Below are 15,995 nucleotides of genomic sequence, written 5' to 3' on the forward strand. Positions count from 1 at the left end.
AAATATTAAAACTAAACGATAAAAAATTAACATAAATAGTATTATAAGTATAACAGATACAAAATTGACTATAAAGATAATATAGATACAGGTCACCATCACTAAATTCTCAGATTCCGCGCCCAGGGTAAGCTTACCCGGAGTGAGCTTAGTGATATCCTGCCACCGTACGGGTTCTCATGTTCGAGACCGGGCGTGTATCCTAGCAGATAACTGGTTCTTGTTGAAATTGTGTTCCAGGAGGGCACCAGGCTAGCTCGGCATCTAACCAAATTTGGGTCCCGTGAGTGCGTTGCCCCTGCGTCGCTCGCTAGGACCATCGGCGCAGCTCGTGGTTGGAGAGGTCCCTAGCTGATATCACATCACAGGCTCTGTAACAGCATAATACGCTGGTACCTAGCTGGGTTAGGGAGAATAAATACAATAACAAAAACTAACTCAAGATTTATACTGTCGATGACACGTCGCGCATGAAGTGTGCGGAGTGGACGTTTAATCAGGTGGACAGTTACAGTCGCAATTACACTTACATTTGCACGGCGCACAAGGAATTACCCTACAAAAATACACTTGGTTAAATAATAGTGCTCTGACGCACTGTCCCTAGTTTAAGCCCTCGCGCCAGCCGAGGTTAGGGGGAAGGAGTTGATTGGAGACAGCCAATCCTGAAAGTTGCTAGTATCGCAGCATCCGTGCTCACCTGTGTGAGTCGCGGCCCGCAGTTAAATTAGATAAAATGTCTTTCTACACGTAGCTGTCGTCGGCGCCCGAGCACACGACATTAAGTAAAAAGTTCGTTGGTAGCGGGAGTCGGCCCGTGCCATAAGGTGAACAACCCCGCGTGATGGCTCGTGCGGGGAGTTTAAATTTAAGCAGTTGGGTTAGGTCCGACACTGTAAAAAACCAGGGACACATGGGGAGTTTACGCAAAAAGAATAAAGCAGGCTTAGGTTGTAGACTATAATTACCAGAAATACTGCTCAGTGTAGAACAAAGGATGATAAATCCCCATGGAACACACATCCGCCCTGGTCCGCGAGTCGCTCGGTACTGCCATCTTGCCTTGGCGTGAGGGAAGGTTTCGGCGTTCTCTCGCGCCAAATTTGCTAAAGTTCCGTTATTCGGAATTTATTCTAATAATAATAAGCTGAGTGCTCCTATAAATTTATACATTAATTATTATTAATTAACCTGATTGGCAGAAGGCCTTTAATAATTATGGTTGATTAATATGTGTAAATTAAGTTTCATTGTTCAGAGTCACACCCTGAGACTGTTCGTCGCTTGCTGACTGCTCCAGTGGCTAGTTACCCATAACAAACAGGCAGGTAATATTAACGTTGACGTCGTACGGCCGAAGGCCACCCTAAAGCCCGACCTGCAACCGCCAGTATCCGACCCCGCTAACGGAACGCGCCCCTAGCCATGACCCACCCGAGTCAGACGAGCGCCGCGGAACTTAGGTATTATCAACGCCCTTAACTTAATCGGCAAGACAAACCGAGTCATGTACATGGTAAATTCACTACACTTTAAAGAATACGCCACTTTGAATTAACAACACAGTGCAACACAAATGCGACGTAGGAGTGCCCTGGTCACTCACCAGTAGTATTTTTTACTAAAACAGCTGTGAGTGCTCCCCTTGCGGCCTTCAGCCTGAAATCAATAGTGTAATATGTGACTTAACTAAAACCGCCACAAATTACCATTTATCATTCGCCACTGGAGCAGTTATCAAGCAACGAACATTCTCCAGTGTGACTCTGATAATTCAAACTTATTTTATACAAACTTATTACATGTCATTACTAAAACATATATATATATATATATTAAGTTAATCATTAAGTTTTATTGTGTGAATTTAGAGCCACTTGCATCATGTTATTAATATAATTTATTACGAATAACGTAACTTTAGAAACTCTGGCGGGACAGGGAGTTTACCACTCCCCTCGTGCCAGGGCCAGACACCAGTACAGCGCGACTCGCAGACCGGGACGGACGCACATCCCACGGGGAGCCATCATCTCTTTGTCTTCATCGAACTTCCATCAGGTAACTATAGTCAGACTCCGAAACCTTTTTTAACTACTCCTTGTGTGCGCCCGGTCCTTTTCCGGTGTAGGGCCTAACCCAGCCGCATCAACTTAACACGCCCAACACAACGCATTACGTGAGGCCGTGCAATATCTACGGTACGGGCCGACTCCCGCCACAACAGACTTTTAATTAATCGCCGAGTGCACAGGCACTGGCTACATCTGATCGTAGACTTTACTTAATTTAATAGCGAGCCGCGATCCACACAGTTGGGCCTGCGCATCGCCGTTCTCCAATTACGGGATTAGCCGACTCTAATCAAACTCTCTCCCTCAACCTCGACTGGCGTGAAGACGTAACTTTAGTAACGGTGCGTCAGAGCGCACAGTGTTTAAAGACAGTGTACTTTATGTAGGGAAATCGTGTGAATGTAATTGCAAGTGTAATTTGCCAGTGTAATTAAACGTCCACTCCGCACACTCCGTGCACGACGTGTGAACGACAGTGCAAAGCCGTGTACGTTATTTCTGAACCTCACCCATCCAGTTAGGGATCAGCATCCTATGCTGTGTAGGGCCAGTGGTACAGCAGGCATTAGGGACCCCTAACATCATCACCCCCGCCGCCCTTTCTAGTGGGCCATGCAGGGGTTTCGAACCTCACGACCCACCTCGTGGCTAACCACCGCGTTAGCCTGGTGCCCTCCCAGAAACGTTTCTCGGCAAGAAAATAGCCTTCCCGATAGGAACACAGCCGAGTCTGGAACACGAGAACCCAGGCGACGGCATTTAGCACCCACTGCGTGGGACGAAAACAGAAAATTCAAGACTTACTTCACGTGCGTTACAGAAAACTTTCCCGAACAACATTTTTTTTTAGCCATTATCTGTCCATTTTTTCTTTCCGGTCACAACGCGGACACAGGACGGCCCTTTGCGCAGAAAAGGGAATTAGGGTCAGTCAGACCAGCGCGACGTAGCAAGGAGACAAAGGGGCTATAACCACCCCCCCCCCCCCCCTCATCAACGCGAACATTCCAGCCCAGCTCGTGACGCAGACCACCAACGTCACCAACAGCACCCCTCCACACCCCTCCATCATCGCGCCCGTTTCCGTCCTCCGCTTTGTGCGATTGTCCGAGGGCTCTCGTCCATCGCCTCGCACGCCCATCCGCACTCCCTCCCTTCCAGTTCATCCGTTTCCGCCCTCCGTTTTATGCGGCTGTCCAAGCGCTCTCGGCCATCGCCTCGCATGCCCATCCGCAACCCCGCCCGCGACGCGGCCATTCTAAGCCTCCACTTTATGTGGCTATCCGGGCACCTGCCCAACCAGCGAGCGCGAACCCGCGCGCAGACTTACCCGCGCGCACAACGCCACGAATGAAAGGACGAATCAACACAGCTAAACACGCACCATAACAAGAGATGTATGTGGACGAATGCATTGGGTGATACCACCCCTGCCCGAGTTGGTACTTATATGGCAGGACCGCCGCGGGGTACGAGTGCGGCTATTGTCAAGAGTACCGCATGTATCAGGTGATGATTTGTGGAAACCGGTAATGTCCCGGCGGAAGTAGCGTGAGCTACCACTGTGACGAGTGTGCCGGCCTATGGCATCATGACTGTACCAACGAGCGTGAAGGGACATTGCGACGCGAGTCCTTCACCTTCACGTGCGCACAATGTACCACAAAACCAGCCACCCAGGTGCAGTATTCGGCAGCGACGCTAACGATTCCTCCCCTACGATACGCCACAGCGATTCATGATATCCAGACACCACTCACGCCGACGCAAGACGTGCCACCGGCACCAGTATTACAAACGCATGCTCCGAAGACATCCATCTCGTCATGTACGATGTTAACGACGCCGACGACCGTCATCCTGCCGCCGGCAATCCCGCTCCCGTCGCCTCCTGTCCCGGAGCCACCAACCTCGGCATCCCTCGTAGACCTGACACCTCCCAACACAAGTCCGGAAACATCGTCACCAGCGAGACCACGCTTCATCGCCCTGATGCCACTCATGCCGACGCACTACGTACCAAGGACGCCTTCCGTCCCGACACCGACGCTCGTCACCCTCTCGCCGCCAATCCTGCTCCCTCCGCCTCCGGGCCCAAAGCCATCAACCTCAATACCCCTCGCAGACCTGACGCCACTCAGCACGACTGTGACGATGCTTGACCTGCCAAAGCCGTGCAAACGACGCCCGATGCCGAACGTCCCACCGCAGTCTATCCCGCTGTCCCGAACTCGCCTCGTGTCGGAGACACCTCACGACCCCAGTATGGCCTCGCCACCGCACCTGATCACTGTCACAGTGCCGCGAAAAACCATTCCGACGCAACCTGCATCGTCTTTGACACACGCCTCATCCAGGACGCCAACAGACGCGACACTGACACGTCGCGCCACACCGTCGCCACCGCCTAGCTTCAACGTCATGCAGCCATCGTCACTGCCACATGAGTACGCGGTCTCAAAAGGGATGCTGGACAACGAAACGCCCAGGGCCATGATGCCGAGACGCCTGTGCGAGGCCCCGACACCTGGATTCGCCCCGCAGTGCCCGCCTGGCTTCGAAGCTCAGTCGATTCAACCCGCCAGAACAAAACAACAGACTCGCACGACGCCGACACCGTCTTCGTCACCACCTGAGGCGACATCAGAAACGCCCGAGGCGCCACGACGCCACCCCTTGGCCGGCCCGCCACAGCAGCCACCGAGGCGAAGCGCACTCCGGCCGCCACAGGCGCCTCCACGCCGCCCCTTGGCCAGCCTGCCACAACAGCCACCGAGGCATCGCGCAATCTGGCCCCCAAATCCACCGCGCCACCACACCGTGACGTCACCGTGGATACCGGGTCGCCTGAGCTCCCTGCATCTGCCTGACTCAAAGCAGGTCAACGCCACTGCACCTGGACGCCCGACCGCCCCACCACCACACGTGACCGTCACTCGGACAATGACACCTGTCATCCGTCTGGCACGACGGGCCGCGAAACGCCTGCATGTCGGCAAGGCTGAGCCGGGCCGTGCCGAGTGCCGCCCAAGCTTGCTGCGCGCCTGCCGAGAGCCACCTGACCTTGGTCGCCGCCGGCCCTGCCGGCCTGCACACTGGCCACCATCGCACCGCCGCCTGCTGCGAGACACCGCAGACACACTCGGAACAACTGTCACCCCTTGAGAACGAGTCCGGGGAGGTGCTTAGGGCACAACCGAAAAACGACCACGCCAACACCACCCCCATGGTGACGGAACTGGACGACGAAGACGAGGAGGCCTCTACTCCAAACCCGCACGGCATACCGGAACGGGAGAGGAGGCTGTACCCATCCATGCTGTACCAGGCGCCGAGGGACCATGCCAACAGGCCAGCACCCAGGTGTTCGATGTGGGTTGACCTGGGACCGGAGCGCAGAACCTACACGCTGCGGCCACGCGAGCACCACCTAGATGAAGCTGCTGCCGAAGCTAGGGGCGCCCCCACTTGGCGAGGTCACTAAAGGCGCAAGGTTGTGCTTCTCTTGGGGGGGGGGGGGGGGGCGTTAAACATCGTCTGGCCGAAGGCCACCCTAAAGCCCGACCTGCAACCGCCAGTATCCGACCACGCTAATGGATCGCACCCCTAGCCATGGCCCACCCGAGTCAGGCGAGTGCCGCGGAACTTAAGTATTATCAACGCCCTTAACTTAATCGGCAAGACAAACCGAGTCATGTACACGGTAAATTCACTACACTTTAATGAATACGCCACTTTTACTTTATACAAACTTATTACATGTCATTTCTAAAACATATAGATATATATTAAGTTAATCATTATGTTTTATTGTGTGAATAAGAGCCACTTGCTTTTTGTTATTAATATAATTTTTTACGAATAACAAACTTTAGAAACTCTGGCGCGACAGGGAGCTCACCCCTCCCCTTGCGCCAGGGCCAGACGCCAGTACAGCGCGACTCGCGTACCGGGACGGAAGCACGTCCCACGGGGAGCCATCATCTCTTTGTCTTCACCGAACTTCCATCTGGTAACTATAACCAAACCCCGAAACCTTTTTTAACTACTCCCCATGCCATCACCCGACCTCTTCGAAAGGTCCGGGGGGTACCTGACGGGCGCTACGGGCATCGCGATGCTGTGGTTGTCCGGAGGGGCGCCAGGCTAGCGGACTGATAGGCCGTTAATGTTGGGTCGTGGGTACTCTGCCCCCGCGCGCCCCGCCAGGAACACTGCTTGAATCTAACCTGAATGATTCCCCCTTGACTGTGAATGCCGCTAGGCAGTGTGGAGGACGGAAGACTACGGAAAATTATTGTACACGAGTTGGTGAGAATTACCTTTAATTTAGTCCCGCTACAAAAACTTTCACCAACACTTGGCGATGTCTAGCGGTTACACAATTAACACAAAAAAACACAATACTACGCGACACTAATTGTTACCGCGGCAGTCTCGTGGGACGTGGGTCGATGCTCGCTGGAGACAGCCAGCACCGAAAGTTAACGGGTGCAGGTGGGGCTCTATGAGCGGGCTCCTAAGTTCGGAGAAACACTTACGTGAGTGCAGCTGGCAGGCATATGCACGACGTCCTTAATTAAAAAACACTTTCGCTGGAGTCGGCCAGTACCGTACGTTCCGTGATACGATATGTCGCGCGGTATCACACTGAAGACGGTCGGGATAGGCCCGGTTCCACAAAATACGCGCCGAGTCGACGTGGGCAGCAGTGAATTAATGAAAGGTTTTAAATTTAAAGATGTAGTACAGAATAAAAAGAATCAATGAAACAAACTTGAATGCTGCCCACGGACACACGTCTGTTCCCGGCACGGAGTTGTTGGAGACTGCCGAACATGGCCGCCTCGCAAGGAAGAGAAACTTTTTCTTCTTTGTGAGTCGGCACCAAAAACTTATAATAATTTAATTGGTTACATGATGAGTAAAAAACATTCTCCAGGTGCTTGATTAAAATTTAGCACCTGGTAATTGGGTGCTTAAGGCTTAACAATGGTTTTAATGTATTTAATTATTTAAATTGTGACATCAAGTTGGCGACTGTAAATTTACTAACATATTGTCCCACTGCGAATTGTTTTAGAGGGATTTCTCCTAGTCTGACTTGATCATAGTCACGGGCATTTTAATTAAGGCCAGTGGCCGCAGTGACTGTTAATGAGGTTTGTTGTCTGCTCCGTGCGTGGTGTACTTGCCCGGAGTGGCTACGATGCACTTATTACATGTCGGGTAATTAGTAATTTCGTACTAATGGATTTTCGCTTAATTGAATTATGGGTTCGAGCCTCCGTGGTTCCGTACCTTTAAGTTTCATTACATCTATTGGGGTCACGCCCGAGGCGCTCGCCTGACTCATTCCGGCTGGGCAAAGGGCCCGCTCCGAAAACGGGATACGGTACTGGCGGTGCGGAGCACGGGCTAAACGGTCATGGTCGGTACGACGTCAGCCGCGTGTGCCTGGTCTTTTTCCGGTGTAGGGCCTATCCCAGCCGCGTATACTTAACACGCCCCGCACAACACATTACGCGTCGCCGTTCACGAATTACGGGATTGGCCGACACTAATAAAACTCTCTCCCTCAACCTCGACTGGCATGAGGACGTAACGTTAGTCACGGCGCATCAGAGTGCCTAATGTATAATTGACAGTGTACTTTATGTAGGGAAATCGTGTGGCCGGGACACGTTAAACTATGAACCTAGACAGGCCTAACTTCATAATAAATGCTAAAACATGAAAGTTACTGTAGATTGTCGTGATGCGGCTGGATTGTGAATACAAAAGTCCTTACTTTAGATACTCTTACGTCATGTCACCTAAATGCTGGCTTTGGCGCGTTGATGTATTCACGACGGGTGCAGAGCAACTGTCTCTGGTGAGCGCCGGAAGGCAACTAGCGCTAGAGTGCCGCGTGACCTCGCGCCAAGACGCGTGTAGTGCTGGAAAACAGCCCCGAGCAGTTTTGGACTTAGTTGTTAAATTTGATATTACATGATTATTTTACAATTTCACATTATTCTCATATTATTTCAGTATCTATTAATTCTTATTTTTCTAGTTTTGAAGAGAGGTATTACTTATTTAGTTACATACTTGTGCAATGCCACACCCCGCCGGGCTCTTTGGTCGGTTTGCCATTCGTCGCGGCGCACATTACGCATCACGCATCGTTGCACACGCAATTCGAGTAGGTGTTGTTGGGAAGTAACGGCCTGTGCGACCCAGAGGGAGCATCGGAGGCTGGCGTCATTTCCAATAGGTTCAGGTAGTTTTTTTCAACTGACGTCGTCCCAAGTGCTCCTCCGGCTCGCTGAGGCCATTATTGCCCGTTGCTGCTTCAGGCTTGCGTGTGCGCCGGCGCCCGTGCGCAAAAGTGTAACAAAGGTTTTGTTTATGTAATTATATGAGGGTGTAAATATCTATTTGTCTTGTTGTGTACCTGTAGATGTGTTTCCCGGGCGTCTGAGTCGCGTCTCCCCGCCTGTGACCATGTGGCTCTACGCACTCGCACACGAAGGGAAGAGGGGGGATTCATGTGCGCGTGGCAAGGTGGGAGGCCGCTGAGATGTCACGAAGCGTGGGTCGAGTCAGTCACCTGAGTGGCACGAGAGAGTGCGGTCGCGAAGTTGTGAGTGTGAGTTGAACGGACACTGTCAGTCGTGTCACCGTTGTCACGTCACCGTCATTCGCGTTGTCAGTTACGTCATAGTCTTTCGTGTCATCGTCAATCGCGTCACTGTCAGTCACGTCACCGTCAGTCACGTCACAGTCGTTCGTGTCATCGTCATTCGCGTCACTGTCAGTCACATTACTGTCTTTCACGTCACCGTGAATCACCTCACCGTCGGTCACGTCACTGTCGTTCGCGTCGGCAGTTACGTCAGTTTTTCGTGTCATCGTCATTCGCGTCACTGCCAGTCACGTCACCATCATTCACGCCACTGTCAGTCGCGTCACTGTCGTGTCACTGCCAGTCAGGTCACTGGTAGTGTCGTGTCGCGCTCAAAGTGCGTGGAGCCGAGCCTCGCCCTGATGGACTGTCACAGAGGGGAGCCGTGACAGCCCATGTACAGTGTGTGACGTGTGCATTAAACCCAGCTTAACGTCATAAACTCTTTTATTTCACCCAAGTTAGGGTAGTTCCCTTGCCACGTGGCACGTACCCTCTCTACCGGAGCAGCTGGGCAGTGACTCCGAACCACGGGAACGGCCCTAACGTCGACACATCTTTATTGCAATTTGTCCTAAAGAGCTGAAAGCTCATGCTGGGGGACTATATATACAATGTACAACATATATACAAGAACATCAACAACAACAACAAAAACGTAAACACATGTATCCATATGGTTATCAATAACAAAATAGCCTATACACATTGCCGTCGCCCAGGTTCTCGTGTTCGAGACTCGGCGTTGTTCCTAGAGGGAAGGCTGTTTTCTTGCGGGTAAACATGTCCGGGAGGGCACCAGGCTAACACGGTGGTTAGCCATCAGGTGGGTCGTGAGGTCCGAAAGCCCCTGCGTAGCCCACTAGGAATGGCGGCGGTGGTGATGATGTTAGGGGTCCCTAATGCCTGCTGTACCACTGGCCCTACACAGCATAGGACGCTGATCCCTAACTGGATGGGTGAGGTTCAGAAATAACGTACACGGCTTTGCACTGTCGTTCACACGACGCGCACGGAGTGTGCGGAGTGGACATTTAATTACGCTGGCAAATTACACTTGCAATTACATTCACACGATTTCCCTACATAAAGTACATAAGTACACTCTGACGTGCCGTTATTAAAGTTACGTCCTCACGCCAGTCGAGGTTGAGGGAGAGAGTTTGATTAGAGTCGGCTAATCCCGTAATTGGAGAATGGCGATGCGCAGGCCCAACTGTGTGGATCGCGGCTCGCTATTAAATTAAGTAAAGTCTACGATCAGATGTAGCCAGTGCCTGTGCACTCGGCGATTAATTAAAAGTCTGTTGTGGCGGGAGTCGGCCCGTACCGTATATTGCACGGTTGTGTTGGGCGTGTTAAGTTGATGCGGCTGGGTTAGGCCCTACACCGGAAAAGGACCGGGCGCAAACGGGGAGTAGTTAAAAAAGATTTCGGAGTCTGACTATAGTTACCAGATGGAAGTTCGATGAAGACAAAGAGATGATGGCTCCCCGTGGGACGTGGGTCCGTCCCGGTCTGCGAGTCGCGCTGTACTGGTGTCTGGCCCTGGCACGAGGGGAGTGGTAAGCTCCCTGTCCCGCCAGAGTTTCTAAAGTTACGTTATTTGTAATAAATTATATTAATAACAAAATGCAAGTGGCTCTAAATTCACACAGTAAAACTTAATGATTAACTTAATATATATATATATATGTTTTAGAAATGACATGTAATAAGTTTGTATAAAATAAGTTTGAATTATCAGAGTCACACTGGAGAATGTTCGTTGCTTGATAACTGCTCCAGTGGCGAATGATAAATGGTAATTTGTGGCGGTTTTAGTTAAGTCACATATTACACTATTGATTTCAGGCTGAAGGCCGCAAGGGGTGAACTCACAGCTGTTTTAGTAAAAAATACTACTGGTGAGTGACCCGGGCACTCCTACGTCGCACTTGTGTTGCACGGTGTTGTTAATTCAAAGTGGCGTATTCATTAAAGTGTAGTGAATTTACCATGTACATGACTCGGTTTGTCTTGCCGATTAAGTTAAGGGCGTTGATAATACCTATGTTCCTCGGTGCTTGTCTGACTTGAGTGGGCCATGTCTAGGGCCGCGTTCCGTTAGCGGGGTCGGATACTGGCGGTTGCAGGTCGGGCTTTAGGGTGGCCTTCAGCCGGACGACGTCAACATACATTATTATGTTTTACCACACACATCAAATACTAATAATAGTAATAAATATGATTATTACTGTTACCATTTTTGGTTACTTTCTTTGCGATTTAGTTGGCTGTTGCTTGTTTTTTTAAGAAGCGTTTATTAAGTTTTGAATATAATTATTGAATTTTTTTTGTAAATAATTATTTATTTATTGTTTTTGTTATTGTTATTTAATTATTAATAATTTATATTATTATGTTTTTCGGTTTTTATTATTAAATTGCATTAGGAGGACACAAAGAAAATGAAACCGTTTGCTCAACAGCCTCCTAGTGATGTGTGGGTTTGGTTGTTACGAGCGTACCCGAGGACGTCCGAAGAAGCTCGATGGTGACGTAGCCGAGTAATGCGCTCAGCTGTGGCGCACGAGTGTGCGGAACGGGACCTGCTAGCGAGAGACCACGGCAGGAGGATGGTTCGGTGAGACCGTCTGGCATTTGGTGTGGCAGCAGCGCAGAGGCGCATTTACCACCAGCTGGGACCCCAGTCAACATGCTCAAAGTAAGGAGTCGACGCTCATACTTGTTATGGCCAGAATAGGCGAAGCTCGGGGCTGTGAAATATGCTTGCTGAAGTAGACTGTGACTAGCAACGTAATTTGACTTTACTCGGGGCCGGTCAATACTTTTTTGGTGGATGAACATTAATGTACTTGTTATTTTAGTCGGGCCCGCATGGTACTAATTTGGATGGAGTGCATGGAGACAGTCCACGTACTTTTGTTTGAATATTACGAGGACTGCAGTATCACCCACAAGCAAATGAGTTTAGGGACAGTGCGCGCACAGGACTGATAAAAACTTTATCTCTTAAACTTTATAGTATCTTTCAACTAAAGATTATATATATATATATATATATATATATATATATATATATATATATATATATATATATATATATATATTGGTATATCTTTGGTAAGATAACTATGTATTTCATGTTTTAGGTGGGGGGGTTGTAATCCTTGGTAATGAGTAATAGCCATGAAAGTAAATAATGACTGCAATTAATTGTTTTATTATTTTTTTAAATGGAACTTACACATTGCCTGGGGAATAAGCGGAGAGGTACCCATTTACTTTTGGTTGGCCTTGGGGCATGAGTGTGGGGAAAAGTTGCTAATCGCACTGTTTCGGCAGTTAAGCAGCAAGGCGGTAGCATTACAAACATATTCAGGTTTTCATAAAATTATTAGTAATATGTAGTGGTATTAGTCATAAGAAGTTACATTAGAAATAACACATATCATACTCAAAAATATTAATTTTAAATAGAACCCTTTCTCTGTTTTTTCATTAGTTTTTTATAATTATTAAACTATTTAATTATTAAGTTTTTGTTTTTTTCTTAATTATTAGTCACTATTGCAGTTAATGTTACATTCAAGTAGATAATCTCTTTTTTTTCTGAGACATGTGATGTTTTTTATAGAAGCTTTTAGATACTTCATTATAAATCTTAACTAGGTTGTTTGTGACACTATTAGTACCAAAAGATGATGTATTACCATGCTTTATGTGTAATTTACTCAATCCTCTGGTTTGATACTTATGTACCTCCAAATTCAGCGTGAATAGTGTATTTAATGATGTAAGACCATTAAAATGTTTATTTAGGATAATAATAGTTATATGTTTAACTAGGATAATAAGAGAAAAAAAAATTAAAGATGTTAAGATCCAATTGTTAATATTTCAGAGTTTAAGGTTTTTGAAATTCGTTTTGTAACTAAATTTTCTCTTAGAATTTTTTTGTTGTTAGTAAATAACTATATAATATATAGTTATTCCCAAGGAGTACTACTGTTCTTTCGCATCTATGCCGTTTTCCGGTTTTAAGGGACGTTGTCATCGAAATGGCTGATAGTCGTAAGTAAATTATATCATTTTATTACTATGTAATCTTAACATAAATGTAACATTTTTTTGTGTGCAATGGAAGATTGTAATTACTGCGTTGACTTTGTAATGAATATATGTTATGTTTGATTAAATAATTTTCATATCCTACTTTGTTTTGAGTAAATGTGAAAACTGAATACCGAAAATTAGATGCGGTTTTTTTTATGTGTAAACAGTTTGGCATGGTTATTAGTTTTAAAAACTTTTGTTTCTGGTTTAGTTTAATATATATAATATTTTTTTCCAATAATTTAATTTTGGCAATTTTTTTTGTTTGAAATAGTTTCGAAAATGAGTGAAACTGTATTCTGTAATTCGGTTTTTTGTTTAATGTGTTACCAAAATACAGTTTTTAATTAAAACTTAGTATATTTTTTTTATATCAAATGCCCATCTTACAGTGTCATTGCCGGGACTATTCTAGACCGACTCCATAATACTGAATACGTTATCAAGATGGCGTTCGTCATTACCACCTCAAGCGCGGGAATATATGTTTGGCCGGAGAACAAGATAGAGAAATTTTCTAATATTACTCTTTTTTCCCAAGTAATTTGCTTTTTTAATATTTAAACTAGACACTTATCCTTCGTACTTGTACTACTTTTTTTGCAATACCGATATTTTGTTATGAAAGAAATTACGTATTTAGACATATGTGGAGGTTCACTTGCTACAAATATTAATGATGCTGAAAAATAAAAGTTGCCAGAAAAGTGATTAATTATGAGGAACAAAATAATTCAAAATAAACTAGACTGGGTAATACTGAGAAAAATATGTCTCAATTTCAACAAATGGTAATACTTGGACATTGTAGCTTTTTAGAATGGTAAGAAATAATCTGAAAACATGGGTTTCACACACTACATACACACTTCCCCTGAAGTGATTGTTTTTTAATTCCTACTAGTTCATAAAAACAAATGGTTTAAAGCTTACATTAGAATACCTGTGTTTTCATACTGCTGCCGCCATACAATATTTACCTGTGATTGCGTATCATCTGTTTGTTTAGTACATCTGTGGCGAATTATGGAGAATAAGAAATACACTAATTCTTTTGTTTCACATGTTCAAGTTATTCCTGGATCCTGTAGGCTTGGTCCTGATGGTATGATTCTGTTGTCTTGATCTTGTGGTATATGATGTTTTAGTTCAGTGCATCGAAAGATCCTGATGGCTTGATCCTGTGGTACATGATGCTTGTTTTAATTCAGTACGTTGGAGATCCTGTACATTAAAAATTTGTCTTAATGAATTATGATCGTGAGTTGAATAAAAAGGATTTTTTTCCAACCTACAATCACAATTTATTTCTTAGTTTGCAATTTTTCTCATGTGCAGGGTCTTTTGACGTACTGAACTAAAAAAAGTCAGCATTATGTACCATCAGGATCCAGGGATAAACTGGGATACATGAAACACGAGCCATATCAAAACACAAAAAACAGAATTATCGATGACTGAACTCCAAGAATTCCTTGGAAATGCTGCAAATTTCAATGGGTCTACTACTTACGAGCACAGCACACATTCCTCAGAAAAATAATGACGTTAGCAATTCTATTCAAATTTTTACTTCCGGTCTGTGAAGTGATGTATTAACTACAGAATATCAGTAGCGCTATGTTAACTGTATGTGTGTTCTTCTGGGAAAACTACAATATATTTATATTTCACTTGCAATTGGGCATCCGCCCGGTGGCAAGGAGTTCTCATTCCCCAACCACCCTCACTCCCCCCTCTGGAGCCTCCTTCGCAAAAACTTCCCTCCTCCCACATCCAGTGTCCTCCCCTCAAGCTCGTTCCACTCTTGCCCCGTCCTCACAAGGAATACCTGCCATCCTCTCTCTGTCCGTCTCCATTCTGTCTGAATCTTCCACTCATGATCCCTACTTCCTCGATATAGCCCTCTGTTCAACCTAGCTCCCAGCTTCCCCCCCCCCCCCCCCCCCCCCTTAATTACTTTATGCATTCTCACTAGCCTTTCTACTTTCCTCCTTTTTTGCAGCGTGTCCCACCCCAGCTCCTTCATCATCACCGATGATGGTCTGTGTGTTTCCCCCATCCTGCCTTCGCCTTCCCTTCTCCTCCACATATGTCACCCATCTCGCTGCCTTGCGCTGCACCCTCTCCAACTCCTCAATTTCTTTCTCCACATAGGGTTCCCACACCGCCGTTGGATAAAGGCTTTCCAACGTGCCAGAATACTTGCCTTTGTATAACAGTAATTATTCCTTATCACATATCCAAGTTTATCTGTTGATTCTGATAGTATGTTCTATATGCATTTATCTAGTGGTACATGCTTACCATTTTAATTTAATTTATTTAAAAGATGCTGGACATAAAAATTGAACATTGCAATAAAAACAAATTGTGTCAGGTTTTGTGGAAATTGTTTCTTTTGTATACATTTAATGATTATAATAATTAATTCTTACATCACAAGTTTTTGTTATGTCCAAAATCTTTAAAATAAAATGGCAATCATCATGTACCACAGGATCAATTATACAGGATCATGCCATCAGGATACATGATAAGGAACTTTACCCAAGAAACTTGCCGAAGTATTTCCACGAAAAAATATCCCTGATAATGTAATGTTGAAGGACCCTGCCCTCCCCAGTTTTTTCAAGTATTTGTTAAAGAAATAAATATTATGTTTGATCATTCAGAAGAGATCAATGAATATGTAAGTTCAAGGTCGCAGTTTTGTATTTATATTTTACTGATTCTTCATTTGGTTGGCTGGGTTAGTATGTATGTGTGAATTTCAATGTAATGATTCATGGTGTGGTTGTGATGAGTCTAGAACGTAAGAGCGTGCTGTAAGGGAAAAAATAAAGGCTTTCGTTGTATAAGTACATGTATATTTTGGATTTTGTGATGGAGTGGAAGTTAAATAAAAAATTTAAAAAATAGGAGTTAGTACTTACTATGCATCCAAACCAAAGTGTCAATCTGTGGCTGATTTTTATCAGTATGGAGGTGAAAAGCGCTGTTTTGTTACGTACTATAGTACATAAAAGAAATTAATTTTTATTGCAAGTAACAAACATAACTCCTTTTGTACCTTATGTTTGCAATCACATGTAAGTCTGCGCTCCACAAAAACATCTCTGTCAAGGATT

At 46.0% G+C, this 15,995-nt stretch overlaps 1 protein-coding gene across 2 annotated transcripts in view; it reads left to right on the plus strand.

The window, feature by feature from the left end:
- The first annotated feature begins 12,753 nt into the window (after positions 1-12,753).
- Positions 12,754-15,995, plus strand: part of LOC134532977 (RNA-binding protein cabeza-like) — a 48,231-nt gene continuing 44,989 nt past the window's right edge. For both annotated transcript variants that reach the window (XM_063370074.1, XM_063370075.1), the window contains exon 1: positions 12,754-12,822. In XM_063370074.1, coding sequence (XP_063226144.1) covers positions 12,810-12,822 — 13 coding nt within the window. In that variant the 5' untranslated portion in view covers positions 12,754-12,809. The remainder of the gene's footprint in view (positions 12,823-15,995) is intronic.

The sequence above is a fragment of the Bacillus rossius genome, chromosome 6 (assembly GCF_032445375.1).
Source record: "Bacillus rossius redtenbacheri isolate Brsri chromosome 6, Brsri_v3, whole genome shotgun sequence".
In the NCBI taxonomy this organism is placed as follows: Eukaryota; Metazoa; Arthropoda; class Insecta; order Phasmatodea; family Bacillidae; genus Bacillus; species Bacillus rossius.